Here is a 24,831-nt window from a genome sequence, read left to right as displayed (position 1 = left end):
CCTTCTCCCCACTCCGTGGGTCCTTAAACCAGCCTCTACTTTCCATTTGAACCTTCCTTAACGTGTGTGTGTGTGTGTGTGTGTGTGTGTGTGTGTGTGTGTGTGTGTGTGTGTGTAAAACGAGGAGTCTGGTGGCACCTTAAAGACTAACAGATTTATTTGGGCATAAGCTTTCGTGGGAAAAAACCCACTTCTTCAGATCCAGAAGTGGTTTTTTTACCCACGAAAGCTTATGCCCAAATAAATCTGTTAGTCTTTAAGGTGCCACCAGACTCCTCATTGTTTTTGTGGACAGACTAACACAGCTATCCCTATGGCACTTTATGCATGTGGAGGCAATAGAATTTACAGAATAAAACCCTGAACATGTAGGCAATTGTGAGGAAAATAATCTAGAAGAATTTAGAGGTTCTAATGGAAGTTATTTGATACTTCAGCATTTTCTGATTGTACAGAATCCTCTTATTTGGAGTGTTTGTTTTGATTGATCCTTTAATACAATCTGAGAGTAGAATCTTCTCAAGCCCGCCCGCCCCCCACTGAAGTCAATTTGATGGCAGATTTTGGCCATATCTCTCTTGAATGTTCATATTGGATATTTATTTTTGCCTGAGAGAGATGAACATTTTACATTACTATGAAAAGATGCAAAGACACATTTTCTATACTTCTAAATACTGAATGTACGTGTTTCTAGGGCTGCACAGAGAGGTTTGTCTCTAGTCCTGAAGAAGTTATGGATGTCATTGATGAAGGGAAAGCAAACCGCCATGTAGCTGTTACAAGTAAGTGATCTCAAAGAAGTATATAAAGAAACAATAGCGCTTAGTACCTATATTTTGTGTCTTGCTTAGATTAGGAAATAACACCCCAATCCATCAAAGCAGGTGGATAATTCTGTTGAAGTAAATCGGATTACTCGTGTGCTTACAATTAAGCATGTGTTTAAGTACTTTACTTACTAACTCACTCTCAGGTACCAGTGTGCTAGAACTGTTGGTGAATGTTGACTTTTTAATGATGACCTGTGATGTGAGAAGATCTTTTAACTTTGGCCCAATAAATGACTCTTGGAGACCATTAAAAACCAATTGCATATAGACATTTACGGCTCGTCCAGCTCCGACTATAACAATTTGAAAACTCACATTGACTTCAATGGGAGCTGAATTGGTACCTCAGTTTAACATGCATTGCATACATTGTAATTTCTTGACACAGGCATTGTGAGATTCCTTACATTTTTAGCAGCGATGTATACTACTGTATAAGTGTGCCAGGAAACGTATAACTTTTTAAAGAATGGCTTGTGATACTGTTTTCAAAATAACATGGAGACTATTTTTTAGATTATCTTAAAACATAAAAATATTTTTAAATACTATTTTGTAATATTTATTTTAGCAGACAAAAGTTATAGAATGAAAAGTTATGAAATTGTCAAGCTAGTGGGTTTTTTTAAATCACTGTTAATTGCTGTTTTGTATTGTGGGTGACTGTTGTGTAGACAGTCTGTTAGTGTTGACTTTAGTTATGATGTGTGTTTCATTAAGAAAATGAGCAGTGGATGGATGCACTAACTACATATAGCTCACTATAGTTTATTTATTCTATCAGTCATTATTGAATAAAATGTGACAAATTATACCTGAAAAATAATTTCCAAGTTTATACCGGAAAAAATAAGTAATTTCCCTTTTGAGCAAGGGATTTCTATTAAATTGTTATTTAAATCAGTCCAAATTATAATGCTAGATTTCATAACTTCAGCTCTAAAATGTCCACAGTTTACTGCTGTTCAATAAACCTCTGATATCTTGAAAATGTGAATGTAGGCATCTGGTGGGTTCCAGGCTGAGGGTTTTATTTTGTGAATTCTAGGTTTTGTTCCATATTCCCTCTATGCCCCTGTGCTCATTTTGTGATTTGTTCTAGCTTTATGATTTATCCCTGCCTCAGTTTACTCATCTGTAAAGTAGAGAGAATACTTTCCTGCCTAGCTGACGATGAGATTCTTAACATTCACAAAGTGCTTTAGGATACTAAGTGAACGGGGCTGTGTTTAAATCATACTGATTTGGGGCTTCTTTGCAGGCATACATTTCATTTGCTACATTCCAGATTTTTGAGACCTGAATATAACAAATAAGATTTAAAAAAGTGGAATTGTTTCCTATTCTGTCCTAAAATTCAAAATTCTGGAGGAATCAGTTGGTCACAACAACATATAAAGACGGCAGAATGTTGTTTAAACAGACCTTCAAAATAATTCTGCTCTGTCTTTTGCTTTGTTTCCTTATCATACTGAAGCAGTGGCCTGGACTGAGTTCCAGTAGCTGCAGAGTGAATAAATCTTTTAAAACATGTATTTATTATTTTTGTATTTTTACTGCACCCTTTACCAGATCTGTAACTATTGTCATAGTGCATTGTACCATGCTGGGCATGGTGATGAAAAAGACAGATATCATTGACCCAGTCCCCAGACTATAGCATAGACTGCCTTTGATGCAACTAGTGAGTTTGGCACAGACAAATGTCATTACTCAAGTATATTTGGAAACTTCTCCTCTAAAAAAGCAAATGACTACCTCCTAGCCAATTTCGGCAGTTCCTTCTGAATCCTTGTTGTTCTTCAGTTTGCTGTTACTCAGTGGATAATACTATTCTCCCCTACACTCTCACCTCCTTCCATTTCTAAAGTACTGTGCTCTTCTGGTTTTCCTTTGCCTTTCTTACCACACCTAAAAAACTTCTATAGAACAGCTTTTCTTTCTTTCCTTTTCTTTTCTTGGTTCTCTGAGAGTAGTCTATGCTCCCATGTTTCTACTACTTTCTTTAGACTAGACACCCAAATCTACTCTTAACTTCAGGTCCAGCCCCACACCAAGGTGTAGAAGTCCAGACAGGAATCAACCAGAGAACAAACTAGTGCTTGGGTTGAAGGTAGGGAGAGGAAGAGGAAAACTCTGGGAATGTTGTAGAGAAAGTGAGGGGAGAAGGAGAGTGGAACTGAAGTGAGCACAAAGATTGCAAGCTTGGGAGAGCAAAAAGATGGTAGTGAGGTCAGTGGTGATAGAGAAGGGTGAGTGGAGGGAAAGGAGGTGGTTACTTGTCTGACATCTTGGATATCTCACTACCACCTCCAACAAAATGTGGTTAGATCCAAGCTTATGTTGTATGGAAACTTGTACTGCGCCTGACCATGCTGTACCTATTGGGTGGATAATTGAGAATTCCAGGCCCCAGGGCTCTCACTCTGACACAAAAGCAACAAAAATCACTTTAAATTTCCCATACAAATCCTCATGTGCATTTCTGATGAACACCATGGCAACAGTTACATCCAGACCCATTTCAACTTAAATGCTGTATGACTCGCATCATAATTCTCAAAAACACTTGCACTCCACACCTTAACAAACTTCCTTCCCATTCCCATTCCAATATACCGTAGTCATTCTCTTGTTACACAGCAGGAGAATTGTCATGTTCCAGGGATGCAATACAGACCAGCAGGCTGTGTCACCATCTGCCCCACAACTGTGGGTGCCTCATAATGCTTTGCTATTGTAGCTTCCAATTAGGCCTGCTCACAAACAACCTGACAACATGCAGGCCACACCCTGAATGTCTGTGTACAGCTACACCTCTCGTCCAGCAACTCCAACCCCAGAAACCTGTCAGTCAAACTCTGTCTTCTGCCATCCTGGATTACTACTTGCAGGGTGATCCCAAAACACTCCGAGTCCCAGATTTTTCCAAAAACATGTTCTGCACTGTCCAGCCCTTTCCTGGACAGGTTAGATATTAAAGTTCTGTTGCTCTTGCTAAAGGGTCAATATTCAACAGTTTGCTACTGTATTTGGTAACTGGGTTAGTTTAGATTAAAAATAAGACAAATTTATTTAACTACAAAGAGAAGTTATGAGTACAAGTATAAGGTATTAAAGTTAGAAATGGTTATAAAAAATAAAGATAAAATGCCTCCTACTACCTGAAACTTAACAAGCTAAACTTGGTTTAAGGTTAAATCTTTACTACATGTTCCCAGCAACTGGGGTAATCAAATTCTCATGTCAGGATCAGTCAGTCCCAAAGTCCAAGGGATAGTTCCTTTGTCATCTTATGTGAGAAGAGAGAGAGAGCTTGGGATGTTTTTGCCTCTCACTTTTATAGTCCAGTCACCCTTTGAAATTCATTTTCCTGAGGATCACCCCTGGATAAAATTCATTCCAGCTGTGAGAAAAGAAATATGAAGTCTCTTGGAGAAAGAGGTTCCGTGTTTGCTAAGATGCAGATAGATCTGTTCCTGCCCCCTCTTCATTGCCAAAGAATGGCCACTTTTCTGGTGATTTCCAATCCACTTTGACGACACCTGGCTAGAGGCATCATCTTGTCGTTTGTTTACCCCCTCCCCAGACTTGTCTGGTAAACACACTGTAGTCATAATTTCAGTTTGTTCATAACTCTTAATATGCATCTCGTACATAGGTTACACAAGAAGATTGATCAGTGTGGTGTTAGTTTTTAAATGATATCTGACAAGGCGTATTTTGCATAGGGTGTGAATACAGGGGTGCTTTTGATCACAGGAATATCATCTGTAATTGTGCTTTGTACTCCTAAATCTCTCGGGTTTTCACTGACTTTTTATTTTAATGAAAATAAATTAGGATTCTCAACTTAGGCCCAAAGTGTATGCTGTTTAAGAAAAATTATTTGATGAGGGTCCTTCTAAAGAAATGCTTCACATTTTCCACCCCATCCCCCCAGGATCATGTCATTTGTCATGAATCTAGCTAATTTTTAGTCACGTGGGTGGAAAATAAAAGCTCATTCTAGACAGCATAAATGTTCATCACTACTCTTGAGGGGCAGCTGCTTTCAGAAGAGTTCAAGAAGTTGTCTGAAATTTATACTTCTGAATAGATTATTGTGTGGAGCTTCTATGCTTATTGACTGGTCACAGGCCAGCTATGATAAAATGAAATAAGAACATATGTTGGCAGATTTTAAAAATCTCTACAAATAAGAGTGTTAAACAAAACTATTATTTCTTTATAGATATGAATGAACACAGCTCTAGAAGCCACAGTATCTTCCTGATTAATATTAAACAAGAGAATGTAGAAACTGAAAAGAAACTCAGTGGAAAGCTTTATCTGGTGGACTTGGCTGGAAGTGAGAAGGTAATGAGTACGTTTTATCAGTAATTTTTTACCAGGCTTAGAACTATTACTGTATTCCTAAATTGAGTGTGTTTTGGTGCAACTTAAATCTATGAATGTAGCTTATGCAACTTCTGGAACTAAACGTAGCATATCTTTATTATTTATTTATTTCATTAAAAGTCTAGTATGTAGATAAGAATATTGGCTCACACTTAATCTGTGACATGTTTGGAGTTCAAGGTGGGGAAAAGCAACAGGTCAGTAGTACTAACTAGAACGAAATGCAAAACACAGCATCTGTAGTTGGTCGTTAATTTGTAATGGAGTGAATTGCAACAACATAATTTTCACGTACATTGACACATTCTGTATCAGAGCATGTATCTTCATGTTTGCTGTAATGGAAGGCCGGTTTTGTTCACTAGCATCTAGAGAAAACTGTTATGAGCAGGAGTATAGACTTTCCACCAGTTTTTGGTGGTGGGGGGGTAGTTTTAATTCAGACATATCCCATTTCCAGTGCTTCAGTTTTTTAGCATATTAGGGTGTTGAGACATTAGTGTTTAATACAATTGGTATAGCTGAAGGCTACATGCATAACACTGATGACATAAGCTATTTTTGCTTTCATTTGGATACAGAGAAAATGTTAAGCAGAATGAAATTCATCATGCATTCATCATGTCATGCATCCGAGGAAGTGGGTATTCACCCACGAAAGCTCATGCTCCAATACGTCTGTTAGTCTATAAGGTGCCACAGAGCTCTTTGCCGCTTTTACAGAATGAAATTTGTATCTTTTTACTCAGAAGAATGAGCCCAAACAGAATTACAATGGAACAAATCTCCATTTTGTTGCCCAGAATTGATCTGAACATCAAAGAAAATGTTCTTAACATGCAGTCAAACAGAATGTCTGGCTGTAAATAAATAGTAATAAAAATTCCTTGGTTAGATGGATTACTTCAGATCTAATTTAGGACTCAGTTGCATTTCCCCATGCTCTCCACCCACACACTTCACACTAAGTATTTGAGAAATAATCAAACTTAAATAGTATAGATGGCTCTTCCATAATGGTAATAGACATTATTTTTCTCTCTTTAGAGACAAATGGGTAAAAGAAAATGTTGTGTTGCAGTATATTGCGCGATTGGTAAAATAGCCTTCTTCATATATTGGTTGATAATTCCACGGGAGATTGCCTTTACATTGTGGCAGCAAAAAGCACTTTCACGTAAAATAAATTCATGCATACATTTCTTTATGTCCATTAGAAAATTCAGAATATTGTTATAGCAGTTTGGAAAATGCATTCCCAGTTAGCTTCCCTTCATCCTTAAATTCACAGATTTGAGACCTGTTAAATTGGTTTGGGGGCATTCAGAAGAAAACCTGAAATTATGCAGCCTCCCAGTAGGCTAGCCTGTTCATGGATGGGCAATTTTTTCACTTGTCCATGAGGTAGCATCCATTTCCCAGGCTGGATGCAGAAGTAATATCAGGCATATATTGTACCTTCAGCAGTACAATTAAAATAAATATATGGCCTGATCCTACACTTCTTAAAATTTCCATTGAACTGATCAAGTAAGGACCCACCCATAGACTGTGTTCCTACTTTGAGCTAATGGGAAGAGAACCAAGAGAAAGATGGAAAATGCCATTAAATAGACTTTCTCTAAGATGCTTTAAAAGTATTAGATACACTTTTAAATAACTTCTTTAGTTTGAGGATAACCTTTTTTCTCCCAAGGTTCTGTAACTTTTCCATTGTCTCTTCCTGTATCGTAATGTTGTTTGCACAAGCTCTCATTGACAGTTTAGTCTGACTTATTTCTGTTATCTGGTAGGTCAGCAAAACTGGAGCAGAGGGCTCTGTTCTTGATGAAGCTAAAAATATCAATAAGTCTTTGTCTGCTCTGGGCAACGTGATCTCAGCCTTGGCAGAGGGAACTGTAAGTAATCCTTTTTACCTTTTGTGCTACTAAATAATAATAATAATAAGCTATGTTTGTCAGTCAGCTTTCTTTACCATGGATACATGAAATAAGCTGACATCTCCACTTAGAAATGAGAAAGGGAAATATTAGCTTTGAACTGTAAACTAATGTAACACTCTTTTTCTATTTAATCTAGAAAGTATAATGAAAACTAACTCCTAATGACTACCAGTTGAGCTATTAGGAGGCACAACACATCTTAGTAGAATTAAAACAAGTATTCCTATGTCACACGTTGCAAACTCAGTGAAGTCTAAATTGTTGGTACGTCATGGTCTTTCTAATGTCCCTATTAAAATATTGTTTGAAGAGTAATGTATCTGTCTTTCAATTAGAAAACCCATGTTCCATACCGAGACAGCAAAATGACCCGAATTCTTCAAGACTCCCTAGGTGGGAACTGCAGAACTACCATTGTTATCTGCTGTTCTCCCTCCATCTTCAATGAAGCAGAAACCAAGTCTACCCTAATGTTTGGACAAAGGTGAGTTCCAGCATTGGCCTGGACATTGTTTCTTCTGTTTGCTCTGGCAGCATGTTCTGAACCAGTTGAACTGCAGAGTGTTTAGAAGAGAACTATGTTAGGTGGACATTCGTTTTTAAATTTTTAGTTTGTCCTGAAGGATGCTACAGAAATACAAATGGTATGGTTGTTCCTTGGATTATAAGAAAAAATAAATGTTACGATGGCAGGAAACTACACTGGTCAAGAGTTCAAAGCCAATTCTTGTTCCTGGAAGGGCTAAGCACAGTAGCATCATTTTAAAATGTTGTGGAAATGGCAACAGCACTGTGTTTTTCATCCCCAAGCTAACCAACTTCTGGTTTTGCTTCATCTGGTTTTGCTTTCACTTGAGGCTGCTTTTGAAGCTTCTAAAGTTTAGTTTTCCCTTGAATGACACCTTGATGTACCTGATGGGACTGCAAAGGAAGCATTTTCTGACGCCTCTTAGGAGGAGTATAATGTGGATTTGTGTGTAATGTCTGTTTCAGTAGGTTTATGCATAAATGGGATCTTGCCACTTTTAAAGATGCCTGGAGATGAAGGCAAGAATGAAAATTTTGTCACACACTGGTCCACAAGAAACAGTTCTATGAAGTCCATGGTGGGAGTTTGTATTAAAAAAAAAAAAAGAGAGAAGAAAAGAAAAAAAGCCAGACTCGTTGAATAACTAGTTGTTTTTATTATAATCTATGGAGTCTTTGCTACACTACACAAAACAAGTAATTTCCAAAAGTATGACTGATAAACAAAACAATATGTGCTAATAATTGCTTAATAATAATTTAATAATTAATAATTAATAATAATTTACTTAACTATTTGTATAATATATTGGAATCTCATTTATCTGTCAGAAATTGGGTTATGTTTCCTGAGGTGCACAATTTGCAGCAAAACCCACCCTTCTGAAGGAGCATTTTACATGGGATGGTATAAGAATGTGGAAATTTTTACCTGGCAACGCTTTATTCATTATGGCCCCATTCCAGCTTCTATTAAAGTTAATAGGAGTTTTACCATTGACTTCAGTGGGAGAAGGATGGGACCTGTGTTTCTTCATCGGTGCCTGATGATGATGCCTTCCTTGCATATAGACAGAAAGGGGCATAAAGACTGCAATATATTGGGATGGGGGCAGGTGAGGGGGCAAAGGAGGAGGTGAAAAGGCTCAGCTGCATGCACCCCTCTATGCATTTGGAGCTTTGCTGTGTGGGACAGTTAGTGGGTGGAGCCAGAGGTGACAGTGAGTGGAGCCATTTTGCAGCACTCTCCCCTTATGGACATTCTGATGCTGCTCCAGTATTAACTTACCCTTGGCATCTGCTAGGACCCGGCCAGGGCAGATAGGACCCAGACGTGGCAAAACAGACACAAGCTACGGGAAGTGTGACCGACTTCCTGTGAGTTCTGCTGCCATTGGAGAAGGGTCTTTGTCCCCTTACTGCTCTATGGCGCCATAAACTGCTCACTTTGAATAGGTGCATGTGGAAGAACTCCCCAGGGAGAATTTTATGGGGGCTTTCGTTCTGGGTTTTTGGTGGAATGGAACATCTGGCCCATTGTAGTTATGACAAAATTATAATTCAAAAATCACTATAAAATGGAGAAATAGTCATTTCTATGCTTAGACTGAGGGATTATTATTAAAGATTTTCTTGTTCATTAATTTTGTTTTAATTTAAATGTGTATCATCATGCAAAAATAAATTACATTTCTTGGAGACATTTTGCTCCTTATTGATACGTGATAACTGAGTAGTGAAACTGAGTAAACGCAGATATTGGGATGCAATAATAATAATTATAAAAACATTGCTATGTAATAGATCAGTAGTTGTGGCTTATTGTCTTGCATACTGCCCACTGTTAGAGGTTAGGAGCAGGGAGTTACTGTTAAACAGTATGATGGGGTCACATTGTTGTCATCTTTATATCTGTAATTTTTTCACTTTGAATTCAGTTAATTCTGGTGAATGGTTTATACCTCATAACATAACAAAATAAATAGTCCCTATTGTGCCAACTCCATCTGTCTGAATAAATTGCTTGTCCCTGGTCCTTTTTGGATAGCGCCTCAATCTTGTGAAGCAGTTAAATAGGTGCTTAACTTTAAGCCTGTGAGTAAATGCTTCAATGGATGGGGGCCTAGACGAGGTTAACACTGAGCTGCCTGTTTGTACAGATAAAGGTCAGAACACACCAAGTTGGACATCATACAATTTTGCAGTTCAGTTTAGGTGAATATAGATTAACATATTTTTAAAGCTGTAAGAACATGAAAGCTAGTTTCCCTTCATAAGCATGTATTAATCCCCTCTAACATTACTGGAAATGATTTTCACATTCATTGTGTGTAGATAGTGCCATATATATATCAAAACCTCATTTTATACAGCCGTAGCAAAGTGCATTGAACATCGGCAGTCCAGTTTCTATATTTGGATTTTCATCTCTCTGGGATTCAGAAATGGACCTTCTGTTCAGAAGGCAAATCGGTTTTTAGAAACTGTCTGGCTCAGCACAGCTTGGCTAACGAGAGCCTTGATTGCTGCTGCATGAATAATAGACGCAGTGCTGAGAGTTTGTTTCACTTACTATGTCATCTGTAAAACTAGAAATAACAAAGTTCCATGCTAAAAATGCTAAGTATTTTTCTAGGAGGAGGAAAGCAATTTTATCTCAAGATATGTTTTATTTTTTATCATGTATAATGTTTTTTATTTAGGGCCAGGATGCCAGCCCAGCTGTGTGTGTTGGCAGACTAGCAGGATACTCCATTGTTATAATTGGTGGTGGTGTAGCTGTGTTGATCCCAAGATTTTTTTCATCTTCTCCTCCCTCATGCCAATGACTGGAGAGAGCTGTCCCATCAACATAATTAACCACCCCCAACTAGCGGCGGTAGCTAGGTTAGCGAGAGAAGCTCTCCTGCCAATATAGTGCTGTGCACACTACCACTTATGCGGGAAAACTTTTATGTTGCTCAGGGGTGTGGTTTTTTCACACCCTTGAGCCACATTAAAGTTTTGCCCACATGAGTGGTAGTGTAGACATGGCCCTTCTCTCTCTTGATACACTATGGCAGCTAACCGCCCCCACCCCAATCATGCGTAAGTGAACTAAAACAGGAGAATAGGGACTGGGTGTGGCCGGCTCACTACAAAAGCAGCTTTGCCTCTCCTGGAATTGACATCTTCTCAATTATTGGGAGTGGACTACATCCACCCTGATCGAATTGGCCCTGTCAACACTGGTTCTCCACTTGTGAGGATAGTTCTCTGTGCCAAAGATGCAAGTAATAAAACTACTGCATCCAACGTGCAGCAAAAATTGAAGTGAGAATGATTGATTGTGTAGTGGCTGGGATGTGGAGGAGCAGTGGGAGAGATGGAGGTTGCTGACATAATGTTTTCAGAGTTTTTTGTTATCAACCATGTTTTTAGAATCACTTAATGGAGCCATGAAGAAAGTTTGTTAAGAGAATTACAATAATTAGGCTGTTCAGCTAATAATTATCCTGTGTCTCTGGGCTAGTCATTGGATGTAATCTATTTAGAAAAATAGTTTATTTGTCAGTTTTTCTACATTTGTGCTTTACACACTGCATCTTTTGATTGTTAAATTGCTTGTCCTAGGTGTACTTAATATTCCTTTGCTTGAAGTTTAACCTCATAGTGTTGCCTTCACTCTGGTTGGCTCTATAGTTGAGCAATCTAAGGGCAGTCAACACTCTAGCTTTCCTAACTAGAGCTGGTGATATTTGTGTGGCGAATAGTAAATTCACTGAAAACTGCATTTTTTTTCATGTCACTGAAACTATTTGCTAATTTGAGTTGAATTTAATAAATAGTTTCAGCTAAAAAAAAATTGGGGGAATTTTTTTTAAACCTAAACTGCTTGTTTTGACAGTTTTGAAATGAAATGTTTTGACTTTTCATTTCAAAATGGCATTTTGTTTCCAAGTTTAGATTAAAAAAAAAAAGTTTAAAAAAACAAAAACAACCACCCCACAACCACCTGAAAATGATCCAAAATAAAACAAAAACTGACATTTGTATATGGTTGAACAAAGTATTTTGTTTGAACCAAAACAATCCCCCCCCCCCTTTTGGTGAGGAAAAAACTAATAATTCAATTTTAGGTTCAAATCAATTTTTTTATTTTTCACTTTGGCCCCCAAACTGAAAAATCAGCTATTTGCTCAGTTCTATTCCTAACTCATTTTATTTTTAGAAAACATCTATTCAAAAGCAGATACCCTGCTAATTGTCCTGCATGTTTTGGGTGGTGGGTTGTGTGGGGATTTTTTTGTGCAAAACTGCAATCACTGCTGGGATAAAATAACTGCAACTGAGTCAACTTCATTCATTGTTACTGTTGATATGTGTATTAGGGTTTTGCCGCCTTCTTACTCTAGCAGTATAATAAGGCATATGGTTTTGTTTATAATTGCGGATGCTTTTCTAAGGCACGCAAAGGCCTTTAGATATTGAGCACCAACAATTTAAACATTATTAGTATTAATGGCCTGTTTCCCTCATGGAGCACATCAGGCAGGATCTCTCAAGTTCAGCAGTTTTGGCCCTGGTCAGTATCTGGATGGGAGGCACCCTGGGAAAGGCCAGCGTTCTTCGTGTAGTTGTGCTGTGATTTTAGTAAGCGGTACTTGTACTCAGTTCTGAGGCAGTGCCATATTATGGCTTTAGGGAGCAGCATGCCATCGAAGGAGCCGTCTTTAGAGGGGAAGTAAAGTTATCCATTTTTACTAGCTGTGGTAACTAAAGAATTTTTTTCTCTCTTTTTGAGAGAACAGGGTTAGCCATGACATCCCAACCACATTACAATTTGGGTAATGATGTTCTGCCTACTTAACCCCTCCCTTGCAAATTCAGCTGGATTTAGTATTTTTGTGCTAAAGTGGTATACAGTGTTACTTTATATTGTCCAAGGTGAATTTCAAAATTTACATGAAAATCTGTTCCTAACTCTACATGCAGAATCCTTCTTCTAACCAAGAAGAGAGAGAATTCTTCACAGACTTTAGTTTTAACTAACTTGAAGAAAATTAAGGCAAAACTTTCTGGTGCTGAATACCACCCGCAGCATGGTTTTTGTGGGTTTTTTGTTTGTTTGCTTTTAATTTAAAAGGGATTTTTTTTGAACTTCTGTACCTCAAAGTGGATCTGCTTTTTGAGACTTGATCCCTTTACTAATCAGTTGCTGCATTTGCTATGTGAACATTTTTATATTTAAGCTCCAAGGTGCCAAGGTCTTTAAGAGAAGAGTGACCCGTGGCATTGTACTTTATTTCCTAACGTGCAGGCATTCCATGTTCTGGTTCTGTTTTTTTTAAATCTGAATCCTGCTATGTTACACTGAGAAATATTGTGATGAAAACAATTTAATGATGACTTATATTTTCATGCCTTCCTTATTATTACACAGAGCAAAGACGATTAAGAACACAGTTTCTGTGAATCTAGAGCTGACTGCAGAAGAATGGAAGAAAAAATATGAGAAGGAAAAAGACAAAAACAAGAGTTTGAAGAATGTTATCCAGCATCTGGAGATGGAACTGAATAGATGGAGAAATGGTAAGAAACAATGAAACAAAATATGTATTTATTTTTCATTCTAGATGTTTAAATCTTTCTTTGAATTGCAAAACAGTCATACAAGTTTTCAGCACAGAAAAATACAAAATTTCCAAATGATGATGAACTGGTAATACACTTCCATGATAAGTGATTATTCAGTCTACTAGGTCCATATATATTACAGAACCAGAAAAAATGGAACTATTGACCTGCTGTATTATTTGCCATAACTAGCAGGTTTTTCGCTCAGAGGAATACCAGCACTGGAATAGGAAGTAATAAATCAGGATTGAATTGGAGTGACAGTTGTATAAGGAAGTTTGCACAGCGTCTGTCTACATTGTTCTAGTCTCAGAACAGTGCTAAGGACTCACTTTCGTGAGTACCTAATTTCACCATAGTGTCTTTGGAGAAACTTTAAAGCCTTTGAGTTTGGGGATGGATGTGCATAGCAGCTTAATTGATGTATTGCTGTATCTTCTGCCTTTGTTTAATTGATGTTGCTTACCACTTTGAATCACGGTGCTAAAGCAGAATAATTCCTTTCAAGATCACCACTCTGCAAAGTTGGCCATTTTAATTGCTCCTTAGACTCTTTAGATCACTTTTGCCCTTAGGGGATATGTCTACACTGCGATTAAAACCCCTGGCTAGCCCAGACTAGTGGACTAAGGGGTTGTTTAATTGCATTGTAGATATTCTGACTCAGACTGGAGTCAAGATGAGAAGGTCACAGAGCTCAGTCTGCAGCTCGAGCCCATGTTTCTGGATCTCAATTACATGAGCCCAGGCCGGCTGGCCTGTGCCAGCCGTGGGTGTCTAACTGCAGTGTAGACATACCCTTTGTGACTGCAGGTGCCTTCATTGCCCTTATGGGGAACAGCAGCCTTAGCTGTCTCTGTGCTTATCTCAGTATCAGAGGTGGTCACAGTCTCTTCTAAGGGTTTGAGAGAGGACAGAGATGATATTCTTCAAAAGCTAGCTTGTCACTTTCCCAAACCGATCCAATTCAGAGTAGATAAAACAGAGGTCCCAAACTCATCCATAGTAAGGGCCATATTTTACAGAGAAAGTCTCATGAACAATCTGCTTCCTCCTCTTCATGAGTATGTAGACCGTTTCCCTCAGATTTATGATTGCATAATGTCTGTTGCAACTACATCATTGCTTATGAGGAAAAGTAGTATTAGGGAAGTATATATTTTTAGTGTCTCTTAATGCTGTTTAGCAGTTGAGAAAATTAGGAGGAGTCCATGAACAACAATTTAGGAGCCTATATAAGTAATATCAATTATTGCGATATGGATTTTTTTTAAAGTTTCAGGTCTCTATTGCATACTTTAGGAACATATGTAACAGAGAACTAAAACTTAAAATATGAAAAACCAAAACGAACCCCAAGCCTAAATAATCAATATTGCTTTAAGTTTATGTTTATCACACTTAACAAACATCTAATTAATGGCATATTCACCTCACAGCAACTGGAACTGTTGATCTGACCATCAGGCTGTAACCACTTGCAGCCAAGCCTAGGAATGCCTGCCATTGTCTGGGTCATCCTAGTCTTGCCTCCACTGGTTTAGCTCATTTCCTGGTATGGCACAAATCTCCTGACTCTTTACCACTCAGGTGAAATGTTTATGCTGCTGGAAATCCATAGGTGCAAGGAAGATCCTAGTTTTCAACAAAGCTTAAAAAAATCCTATATAAAGATACTAGTAATATTGGAATTGGACACGTTGGTCATCCCTCTCATGCTCATACTTGTCTGTAATAACTTTTAGGAAAAGCTCATTTTCTGCATTTGGAGTTAATAAAAACACCCAGATGGGGCAAAATATTGGTATTTTTTTAAATTTTTTTTAAGCAAGATCTGAAAACAGTCTTTTGTTTAATTTTAACCTGCAAATTTGGTGTGTTCCAATGGCTTTGCTCAAAAGAAATGAAGGAATTTGTGATTAAATGATTTTTTTCTATATTAAGCACTAAATTGAAATCATTTACTGCAAATGAACACAATTTCAGGTAACTTTTCTAGAGCATAAATTGGAGAGAGTCCAGCGGAGGGCAACAAAAATGATTAGGGGGCTGGAGCCACATGACTTATGAGGAGAGGCTGAGGAAACTGGGATTGTTTAGGTCTGCAGAAGAGAAGAATGAGGGTGGATTTGATAGCTGCTTTCAACTACCTGAAAGGGGGTTCCAAAGAGGATGGATCTAGACTGTTCTCAGTGGTAGAAGATGACAGAACAAGGAGTAATGGTCTCAAGTTGCAGAGGGGGAGGTTTAGGTTGGACATTAGGAAAAACTTTTTCACTAGTAGGGTGGTGAAGCACTGGAATGGGTTACCTAGGGAGATGGTGGAATCTCCTTCCTTAGAGGTTTTTAAGGTCAGGCTTGACAAAGCCCTGGCTGGGATGATTTTGTTGGGTTTGGTCCTGCTTTGAGCAGGGGGTTGGACTAGATGACCTCCTGAGGTCCCTTCCAAACCTGCGATTCTATGATTCTGTGATCTGATAGCTGCAATTACACAGTTGCTTGTCTAACTGCATAATGAATGGAAAATTATATTGTCATTTATTTGTTACTATGGCCTTCAATTAGGTACATCTGGAGTAACTGGGCTGTTGTAGTCATGAAATCGTATAGTATTTACTTGGTAAATAAGTGTGAAATTTATGACCAAAAAATGTAATGTTAAGATTTTTTTTCCTATAGGAGATTGTCTCTAATGTGGTTTTCACTGTGGTTTGTTACAAAATAATTAAACTAGCATAATAACAATAACAATAATATTATAAGGCATCTAGCTCCAAATTTCGTTTTCAGTTAAACCAGTGTAAATCTGTAGTAACTGCACTGAAGTTAGTGAGCCGCTTTAGATTTACACTGGTGCAGCTGAAAGCAGAAGTTGACCTCTGGAACTGCTATCACTAATTGCACAGAGCTCTGTTCTCTTCCAGCGTATCGACAGCTTCTGGAAGTAAAAAGCTGCACAGCAAATTTTGGAGCTAGACCCATTATTTCAGCTGGCAAAACTGCAAGCAGTTTACAGTATCTTTCATAAGTACTAAAATTCACATAGGGTCACAGGAAGGCACAGTAGAGGAGATACTAACATTTATAAAGGATCTTATTAATTTCTCACCTTTATTTTTATTTTTTTTCATCACTATTTTCCAGCATGGAATTCTACTTTCTGGTGCCTCTAGTATAGCTGGCTATCTCCTAGGTGTGAGTTTGGCATTAGAATAAGCAATCTGTTAGACTGCATTAGAGACTGTCAATCTGATCGCCTGCCCTCCTGTGACTTTCAGATGGAATTTCTGTGGAGATCAGTAAATGTGCTGTTCTGAGTAGCACAAAGAGTGGAATTACTATTCCATTCTCTGCATAGGGTTCAGTTCATATAGCGAGAGAGAGGATAATTTGGTAGATAGTTTCTGTGATTGAAATTTCAACATGTAAATGCCAATTCATAGGATTTTATCTATTCCAGCATTCTGACAAATAGTGACATTTCGACAAATAGTTAACTGTGACTATCTTTACTTAATACTTGACTGCAGTTTTTTTCTTATTAAAAATAAACTGTAATTATGGGAAAAACCACTTGAATGGTGTCATTACAAAAACATTTTTTTATTTCAGACAAATCCTGTGTGTTTCTGCAGCTAGTAATCGAAAGGTCAATTGTATGCAACACACAAAAAACGCTGGTAATCTGAAGTAAATGCACACCAGTGATTTGACATGGACAGATATGAAAACCTTTGAATTTGTGGTCAGAAGACAGATCAATTACACTCATTCTGAACATCATATGTAAAATCTTCAGTGGGAGAAGGCAACTGCTTTTGATTTTGATGAAAGCAGGAGAAATCAAACCTTTCCGTTTATATAAATGCTCTCTTTCCCCAGGTGGTGTTTGTGGTTGTCTTCCTTATTACAGTCAACTGACTGTAATGATAGCTTTCTTGGGCCATCTCTGGAGACTCAGGCCACTTCCGTGCAGGGAATATTTCTCCATTAATGCAGTGAAATTGCCATGGAGACAGTTTGTCTGGTGTGTTGGGTCTTGTGTAGTGCTGGGAATTTATCATCTCCTAATATGCTTGTATGTTTGTTAAATGTAACTTTCTAAATCTCCTTTCCATCCTAGAAGGACCAGTAGCATTTTAGAAAAGGGAACAAAGATGCATGACTGTATGCAGAGTAACCAGCTCTTACAGCAAATGTGGTTTTTTTTTGTTTTTTTTTAAATGTATGCACTTTCTCAATCCCAATTCTGTCTCACTGGCCTGGCCTACAAGCAGATTAACTGCAATCAGAAATATATTATTGGCTGGCTGGCTGACCTTCTGAATAGCATTGTTTGGTGGAAGGCTCCATAAAAGGTGACTTTCTGTCCAAATGAAGCTGTAGTAGAAACAAAGATGTGTGTACAAATCCCAAGGACAGTCAGTCAGCACCAATTAAGTGTGCACATACCCAAGGACAGAATTTGACTTGTGTGTTCCAGTAAGAAGGATAATGTCATATAATTTTAAGATCCAAATTTTGGTGGTGGTTGTTTTTTCCACATAAAGCAACATGAATGAAAAAGTTTTTCATTTTAATTTTCTTTTTTGGTTTTTAAAATGTTTGAACTTTTTTTTGTAGATGTTATTTACACATCTTGGGAACCCAAACATAACAACACTGTTCTAGTTCCCAAGGGCAGAAAGTATCTGCTTTCATTGTTTAATATGAGCGAAATGCAAAAGCTAAATCAATAGCATAAATGGTGAAAAATAAATTAGATTTAGCATTTTCAGTATTAATTGTATAAAGTGATCTCAGCAATGTAGACAAGGAATATTTTTAATGTAGGATTTCTATGTTGCTTGGTTTTGTGTTGTATGTCTAATAATTTCGTAATTTTTTTAAAGCTTGAAAATTTTATTTTCTCACTAACTTTGTCTGATTACATCAGGGAAACATTGATCATTACACTCCCAGGCCCTATTCTTTCTCCCAGGGTTGAATTACCATGTCTCCTTTTGTTTTGTTACATTTGCGTTATTTACTTGTTTACCTAGCAGTGTTATGGATAGTGTCTGCAGAGTTGACAGTGACTGCTAGTTATTTGATCTATGGAACAACAATTTGGTAGGTTCTGCCTTAAACTGTAGATATTCTCGAGATTTAAAAAAAATCTTCATGCAGATAGTGGAATTTAACCCTCCCAAACCCCATACAATACACACAGTATTTACCAACTAGAGGAGTGTTCCCACCAGATTATAATGAACATCAATTCAATTTTTGGCATTAACTACTTGCCTGTTCCTTTTCAATGAATTGCACAGACTAGTAATTGGAATGCACATATGTTTTTGTAAAGAAAATATTCTTCAGAGAAAATTCTTCTGAAGAAAAAAGTTTAAGAACATCATATCTAAGTTTATTCTGCAACTGCATACCGATCTAAATTATTGCACTTTTGATGCCCAGAGTTACAATTTCCTGGTTCAATCTCTGTGACTGTATTGGAAGTTTGCTGTTTTCATGCAGCTGTTTGATCTTTGTATTCTAGGGTGACCAGATGTCCTGATTTTATAGGGACAGTCCTGATTTTTGGGTCTCTTCCTCATATAGGCTCCCATTACCCCTCATCCCCATCACGATTTTTCACATTTGCTTTCTGGTCACCCTGTTGTATTCCTATAGCAGTACATAGGGGTGGGAAGGAGAGGACAACAGGAAAATGGGGAAAATAGATACTTAAGCCTAATACGCTTTAAAATTAGTCTGATTTTTCCCCCCCTCTTACTTACCATAACTCCTCCTCCTAATTACCAGTGGGGGTGTGTGGCCATCCCATCCCTGAATATGGCTGAATAGCTGTTTTTATGGTCTCTTCCTTCAGGCTCCTGACTTGCACTAGGGACCAGTGTGACAGCTGAGTTCCTGGCCTCTTGTCTAACCCTTGTTTTCAGAAGTGCCTCTATTTCTCATGGATTCTAATGACACGCTTCCTGTAACTGTTTCCTCTCTGCCACTGCAGGAGAAGCAGTGCCTGAGGATGAGCAGATCAGTGCTAAGGAGCAGAAAAATCTGGAGCCATGTGACAACACACCCATCATTGACAACATTGCACCTGTTGTTGCCAGCATCTCAAGTGAGGAGAAGCAGAAATACGATGAAGAGATTACCAGTCTCTACAGACAGCTGGATGATAAGGTCTGGAAATTGTTTCTCTGAGTCTGCTCTGTGTACGTAAACTGCTTCCCAACAGTCAATGGGTACGTGTCCCTAGCTGTTTCATTATCAGTGCTGTATCCTTCCCAAACTTCAAGATGTAGTCCCTTCTATTTACTGTGTAGAATAGTCCTAACCTCCATCGTCACAGCTTGCGAGTGACGCACATGGCTGCCTACCCTCACAGTGGTGAGAGGCACCTATGAGGCTGCCTCTCCCAACAGGTGAGGGGGCTATTGGCTTATTCCAGTTTTTTTATATAGTTTTAAGAAACGTTTTCTATGCTATATACTTTTATTTAAACTAGTGTCTGTGTGTGTTCTTGGCTTGTAAGCATATCTTAACTGCCTTCAATTTTCTTTCTCAAAGTTGCTCATTTTCAGTCTATCTGTAGTGTGGAACTGTTTGAACTCCTTTAGGGATTTCTCTGTGTTGTGTATAGGAACTTTATGTTCTCACCGCTGTTACTCTTGAGTGCCTCTGTTTATGGTAAATACTGGTCCTATGGATTATTTTTTCCCCTTATGCAGTCCCACTGTGACCATAACTGCACAGCACAGTAAATAGACTTTGACTATTCTGTTACTGGTGAATCATCCTAAAAACAGTATGCTCATCTGATATTTACAGCTTGATATTTAATACACACTAGCTGATATGAAAATAGAACAAGGGAGAGCCTTCCAGCCCCGTTTGATTTTTCGTTCTTTTTTTTTATTTTTTTTTTTAACATCTAGTGAATTTTGGGATAAGAGCCATATAATTGAAACTCACTAAACCTCTAGCAATCCACCATTTTACATAATTACTTGGTGAGGCGGTCACAGATTTTCTATATTTTCATTTTGAGCCTCATGAATTTTCTTTCTTGGTGGGTAGAAAGCAATCCAGGATTCAAAGTCCCACCACCAGATCTGCTGCATCCATCTATTTTACTCCACACTGTCATGTATGTCTCTATACAGCTCTCATTGAAGTCTAGGCAAAGATTGAGATTAATTTGTAAGGTTCTGACCCATTTCCTCCTGAATCCCTCACCTTTTCCAGGAGATCCAGAACCCACATCAGTTATCTACCACCTCATCTCAACATTATTTAGGAGAAGGTAGGGAAGAGAGCATGAGATACAGAGATAAAATATTAGATTTTAATTTAACAAGTAAAATCTAAGACCATCCTTTAGGTCTTCTAATGAATGCATCTTGTCTGATCTATGTCAATCTCCTAGAATGCAGGTACCTTGGGACAGGAGTCTTTTATTTGTCTTGTGCAGGTCCAATACATTATCAGTACTTCTCAAATATATGAGAGAGCAATTTGTAGGGCACCTATCATTCTGAATAGTTGGGCTTGGGTGACAAAAGAAAATACTTCTGTTCGGGAGATTTTAACTATAAGCATATATGTTAGGAGTGCCAAAAGATATGAACATTTTTGGCAAAAACAAAGGATTGCTTAAAAATATTCCTGAACCAAAACTTCATTTTAACTCATGTATTTTATTCATCAGGATTGTCCAACACAAATGGAAAATCATGCATAAAAAGCTGCATTGGCTCTGTGTCTGCTGATAGCTAAAAGCTGTTGGACTCAGGAGAGCACAGGGACTGCACTTGTCTCTGAGTCCTGAATGCAGTGGGGGAGAGTGCTAGGGCTACTTGAACGTGTGCTTTCCATTGTGCTCTTGGACAAGGACCATGCACAGTCTGACCCCAGAAATATCAAGCAGTGTTTTAATCTTTGATTTGATTTTCAAAATACCATCTGAGCTACTTGGTGAAATTGCAGATATTCCACATAGCTTATCAAGAGGTGTAAATTCTAGTCATAAAGTACTTAACTATTTACTCTCCCCCGTCCCCTCTAAACCCACACAGGCTATATTATTCTTCAAAGGACTAACTATATATATTCTAGTCACTTGCACTTTTTTTGAGATTTATTTCTTCAGGAAATATAGGAATGCACAATTCAATCCATTATTACACTATTACAGGGAATAATGAAGGGTGGTGATTTTCCCTAGTATAAAAACAAGGCATTCCCATTTATAACTCACAAGAACCCACATTTTATGTTTACAGGAAATCTGAAAGACCATCTTAAGTGTTGAGAGTGAAGTGTCCTGTATACTAGTTAGCTAGCCTTGCCATCAGAAATCAGTCTATTGTTTAGGATGGCCGCCAGGAAAATTCAGAATTCTGATTGACTCTGATGGGGCACAAAAGCAGCCACTTAGATGCTGAATTGCTTTAGAGATAGACATCCCTTTTAACAAGAGTGGATGAGAGTGACTTTGTCAACTGCCAGGATTGACCTGTCTGTCTGAATCCATGATTTTAGAGAATATATTCAGTGGAGTCAGACATCTCTGTTCTACTTCTGCATTCAACAACAATGTCTAGCCCTGAGGATATTGTCTTAACTAAAAACCTGAAATGTCAATAGACTTGAACACCTGGAGTTACAGTAGACACACAAAGGTGGATAATGTTTCCTTCAAGGTCTTTGATAGGGAAGGAAAGATATAAATGTAACAAAGTGTACACATTCCATGTTTTACAATGTATTTTTTTTAATGAAGTTCAGGGCTGGCCCTAGTTCTTGTTTAATAAACCTATCTCTAATCTATTTCCTTTCAGAATAGAGCAGCAGACATTTTTATAAAATAATATTTATATTATCACAGCTAATTTAAACTTTTGAAAGTCAAACATGACGGTAAAACTGCTGACTGATCTTTCCCTATAAAAGCAGCTCCGTTTTAGGGGCACCATGACTGTCAAGATTTTGGAACTCTTTCAGTGTAAGCAGGGAGAGATGAGATATGTGTGTGTTTGGAAAAGCCCTTAACTGAAGTCTGCAATCTTAGCACTGAAGATCTTGTTGTGTTATACAATTACAAATTGACTGTTACCAGTTTGTTTGCTTGATGCAGTTACTGCCATTCCAGTGTCTTAGTCATGATCTGAGGCAAGCCTGCTTAGCTACATGTTATGATTTTTATTGAGACATCTAATCACTAATGTATTTTTTAACCATGCTGTTCAATATCATTCTTTTTCTTTTGCCCATCCCTATTTATACTCATTTCATTTCCATCTTGGGGCATTACTGTTGTCCAGGTCCTGCAAAAGAAAAGAAAAGGGTTCAAATCCAAATTACAGAAATAAATCTTTTTATTAAATTGCAGGATGATGAAATTAACCAGCAGAGCCAGTTGGCTGAGAAACTAAAACAACAAATGTTGGATCAAGATGAGGTAAAAAATCCAAAGAACCTTTGTTATAAAAGTTTTGTTTCACAAAGAGCTTTTGTTTTTTAACATTACTGTATTAGCTATGCTGCTAGATGTCATAACTGGCTAAAAATCTGTTTCATAAGACAATGGTGACCTTGTGGCACCTTAGAGACTAACAAATGTATTTGGGCATAAGCTTTCGTGGGCTAGAACCCACTTCATCAGATGCATGGAGTGGAAAATACAGGAGCAGGTATAAATACATGAAAAGATGTGAGTTGCCTTACCAAGTGTGTGGTCAGTTGCCATTTATGTGACAGATGGAAAGATTTAAACTTTAAATTTGTTAGTCTGGTCACCTTGAGATTTTGAAGTCTAAATGAGCACACATTCAAGTACACCATATTGCTGGGCCATAATATAGAGGAGGGTTGGGCAAACTACGGCCCATAGGCTGGATCCTGCCTGCTGAGCCGTTTTAAGCCGGCTTGTGAGCCACACCACGTGGCTCAGCCCCACTCCGGTCAGGGCGCAAGGTTAAGGGTTGCACCACCGGCTCTTGGAAGCCACGGCATGGCCCTGCTCTGGCTCCTGTGTGCTCCAATGGCCCCGTCTGGCGCTCCAATGGGAGCTTCAGGGGGGTGCCTGCAGATGGGGCAGCATGCAGAGCCACCTGGCCGCAGCTCTGCCTAGGAGCCGGAGAAGGGACATGGCACTGCTTCCAGGAGCCACTTGAGGTAAGCGCCGCTCAGAGCCTGCACCCCATAACCTCTCCCCATGCCTCAACCCCCTGCCCCAGCCCTGATTCCCCTCCCACCCTCCAAACCCCTCAGTCCCAGCCCAGACCACCCTCCTACACTCCAAACTCCTCATCCCCAGCCCCACCCCAGAGCCCGCACCCCAACCCCAATTTTGTGAGCATTCATGGCCCACCATACAATTTCTGTTTCCTGATGTGGCCCTCGGGCCAAAAAGGTTGCGCCCCGCCCCCTCCAATCCCCCCGATATAGAGGATGGTAACTCTGGGGTTTTGAAAGTGAGAAATGCTGGTAAAACATTTTTCAGTACGTTTGTCTTGTAAAATGCAAGCCAAAGGTGGACGTTAGCCAATTACCTGATTTCCTTGGGAATGCTGACGCTTTAAAAATTATTACTACTGGTGAATTAGTAATGCCCAGGATTGGGAATTACTGATGGGTAGGCTGTACAGTTTAGTGGAGTGTATGTGGGAAATGGAACCAGTTTTTCTTGAGTTTTCATCCTGGCACTGCCACTGATGTGCTCGGAGACCTTAAGTGAATCAGTTAATATCTCTTTATATCAGTGTCTGTGTCAGAAAAAGGAATGTGTGTGTTTAAATGGGGGTGATCCTTACCTACCTCACAGAGATGGTAAGAGGATACAGTAGTAATTGTGTGAAGATGTAAAATAATGTATAAATGCTAAATCACTATTGCTGAGCTTCCAAAATGTAGTTGTGGTATTTTTTCGGAAAATTTGGAGGAGGTGAAATGTTTCATAATGAGTTAAATTCTCTATTTTTGCTGTGCTTTCTTTTGCAGTTCGACACACTTTTTAAAAAATATTTTAAGCTTTTCTTGGGTCAATTTCTGCTGTTAAAGCAGTGTAAATACAGAGTAACTCTGATACACCAGTGCAGCAAGTTAACTGAGATCAATTAAACAGAGAAAAATTTGCTCCTTCACCCACCTCTTATCTTTTTTGAGAGTTCTTCCTGCTTATTCCCCATATTTCTCACATCAGTATACAGACATCTAAGATACTGATTTGATTTCCCCAATGTTCTCTCTTTTCTCGCCCTTATTCCTCCTGAAATGGCCCATGCTCCACCTAGATTCTGACCCTTGTTTTTGACTTACATGTGGGCTTTTGTCTCCCGCTCCCATCAAATCTAGTTTTAAACCCTCCTCACTAGGTTAGCCGTAGTGTAAAAAAAGAATTATCAGAAACCTAGATGAACACAATATGTCTCACCAATCCATTAGAATTCTTTGAGGGGGTCAACAAACATATGGACTAGGGTGATTCAGTGGATTTAGTGTAC

At 38.5% G+C, this 24,831-nt stretch overlaps 1 protein-coding gene across 5 annotated transcripts in view; it reads left to right on the top strand.

Moving 5' to 3' along the window:
* The window catches only part of KIF5C (kinesin family member 5C), a 124,760-nt gene that overhangs the window by 60,733 nt on the left and 39,196 nt on the right, over nt 1–24,831 (top strand). For all 5 annotated transcript variants that reach the window (XR_005586250.1, XM_039495078.1, XM_039495076.1 and 2 more), the window contains 7 exons: nt 698–785; nt 5,068–5,192; nt 7,028–7,132; nt 7,513–7,661; nt 13,128–13,276; nt 19,332–19,507; nt 22,719–22,787. Coding sequence is in view for 4 of the 5 variants with exons in the window: in XM_039495078.1 (XP_039351012.1) it covers nt 698–785; nt 5,068–5,192; nt 7,028–7,132; nt 7,513–7,661; nt 13,128–13,276; nt 19,332–19,507; nt 22,719–22,787 (861 nt within the window). In the remaining variant the exon portion in view is untranslated. The remainder of the gene's footprint in view (nt 1–697; nt 786–5,067; nt 5,193–7,027; nt 7,133–7,512; nt 7,662–13,127; nt 13,277–19,331; nt 19,508–22,718; nt 22,788–24,831) is intronic.

Source organism: Mauremys reevesii, linkage group 11, assembly GCF_016161935.1.
Source record: "Mauremys reevesii isolate NIE-2019 linkage group 11, ASM1616193v1, whole genome shotgun sequence".
Classification (NCBI taxonomy): domain Eukaryota; kingdom Metazoa; phylum Chordata; order Testudines; family Geoemydidae; genus Mauremys; species Mauremys reevesii.
Note: the sequence above shows the minus strand (reverse complement) of the source record. Positions and strands in the feature narration are given on the sequence as shown.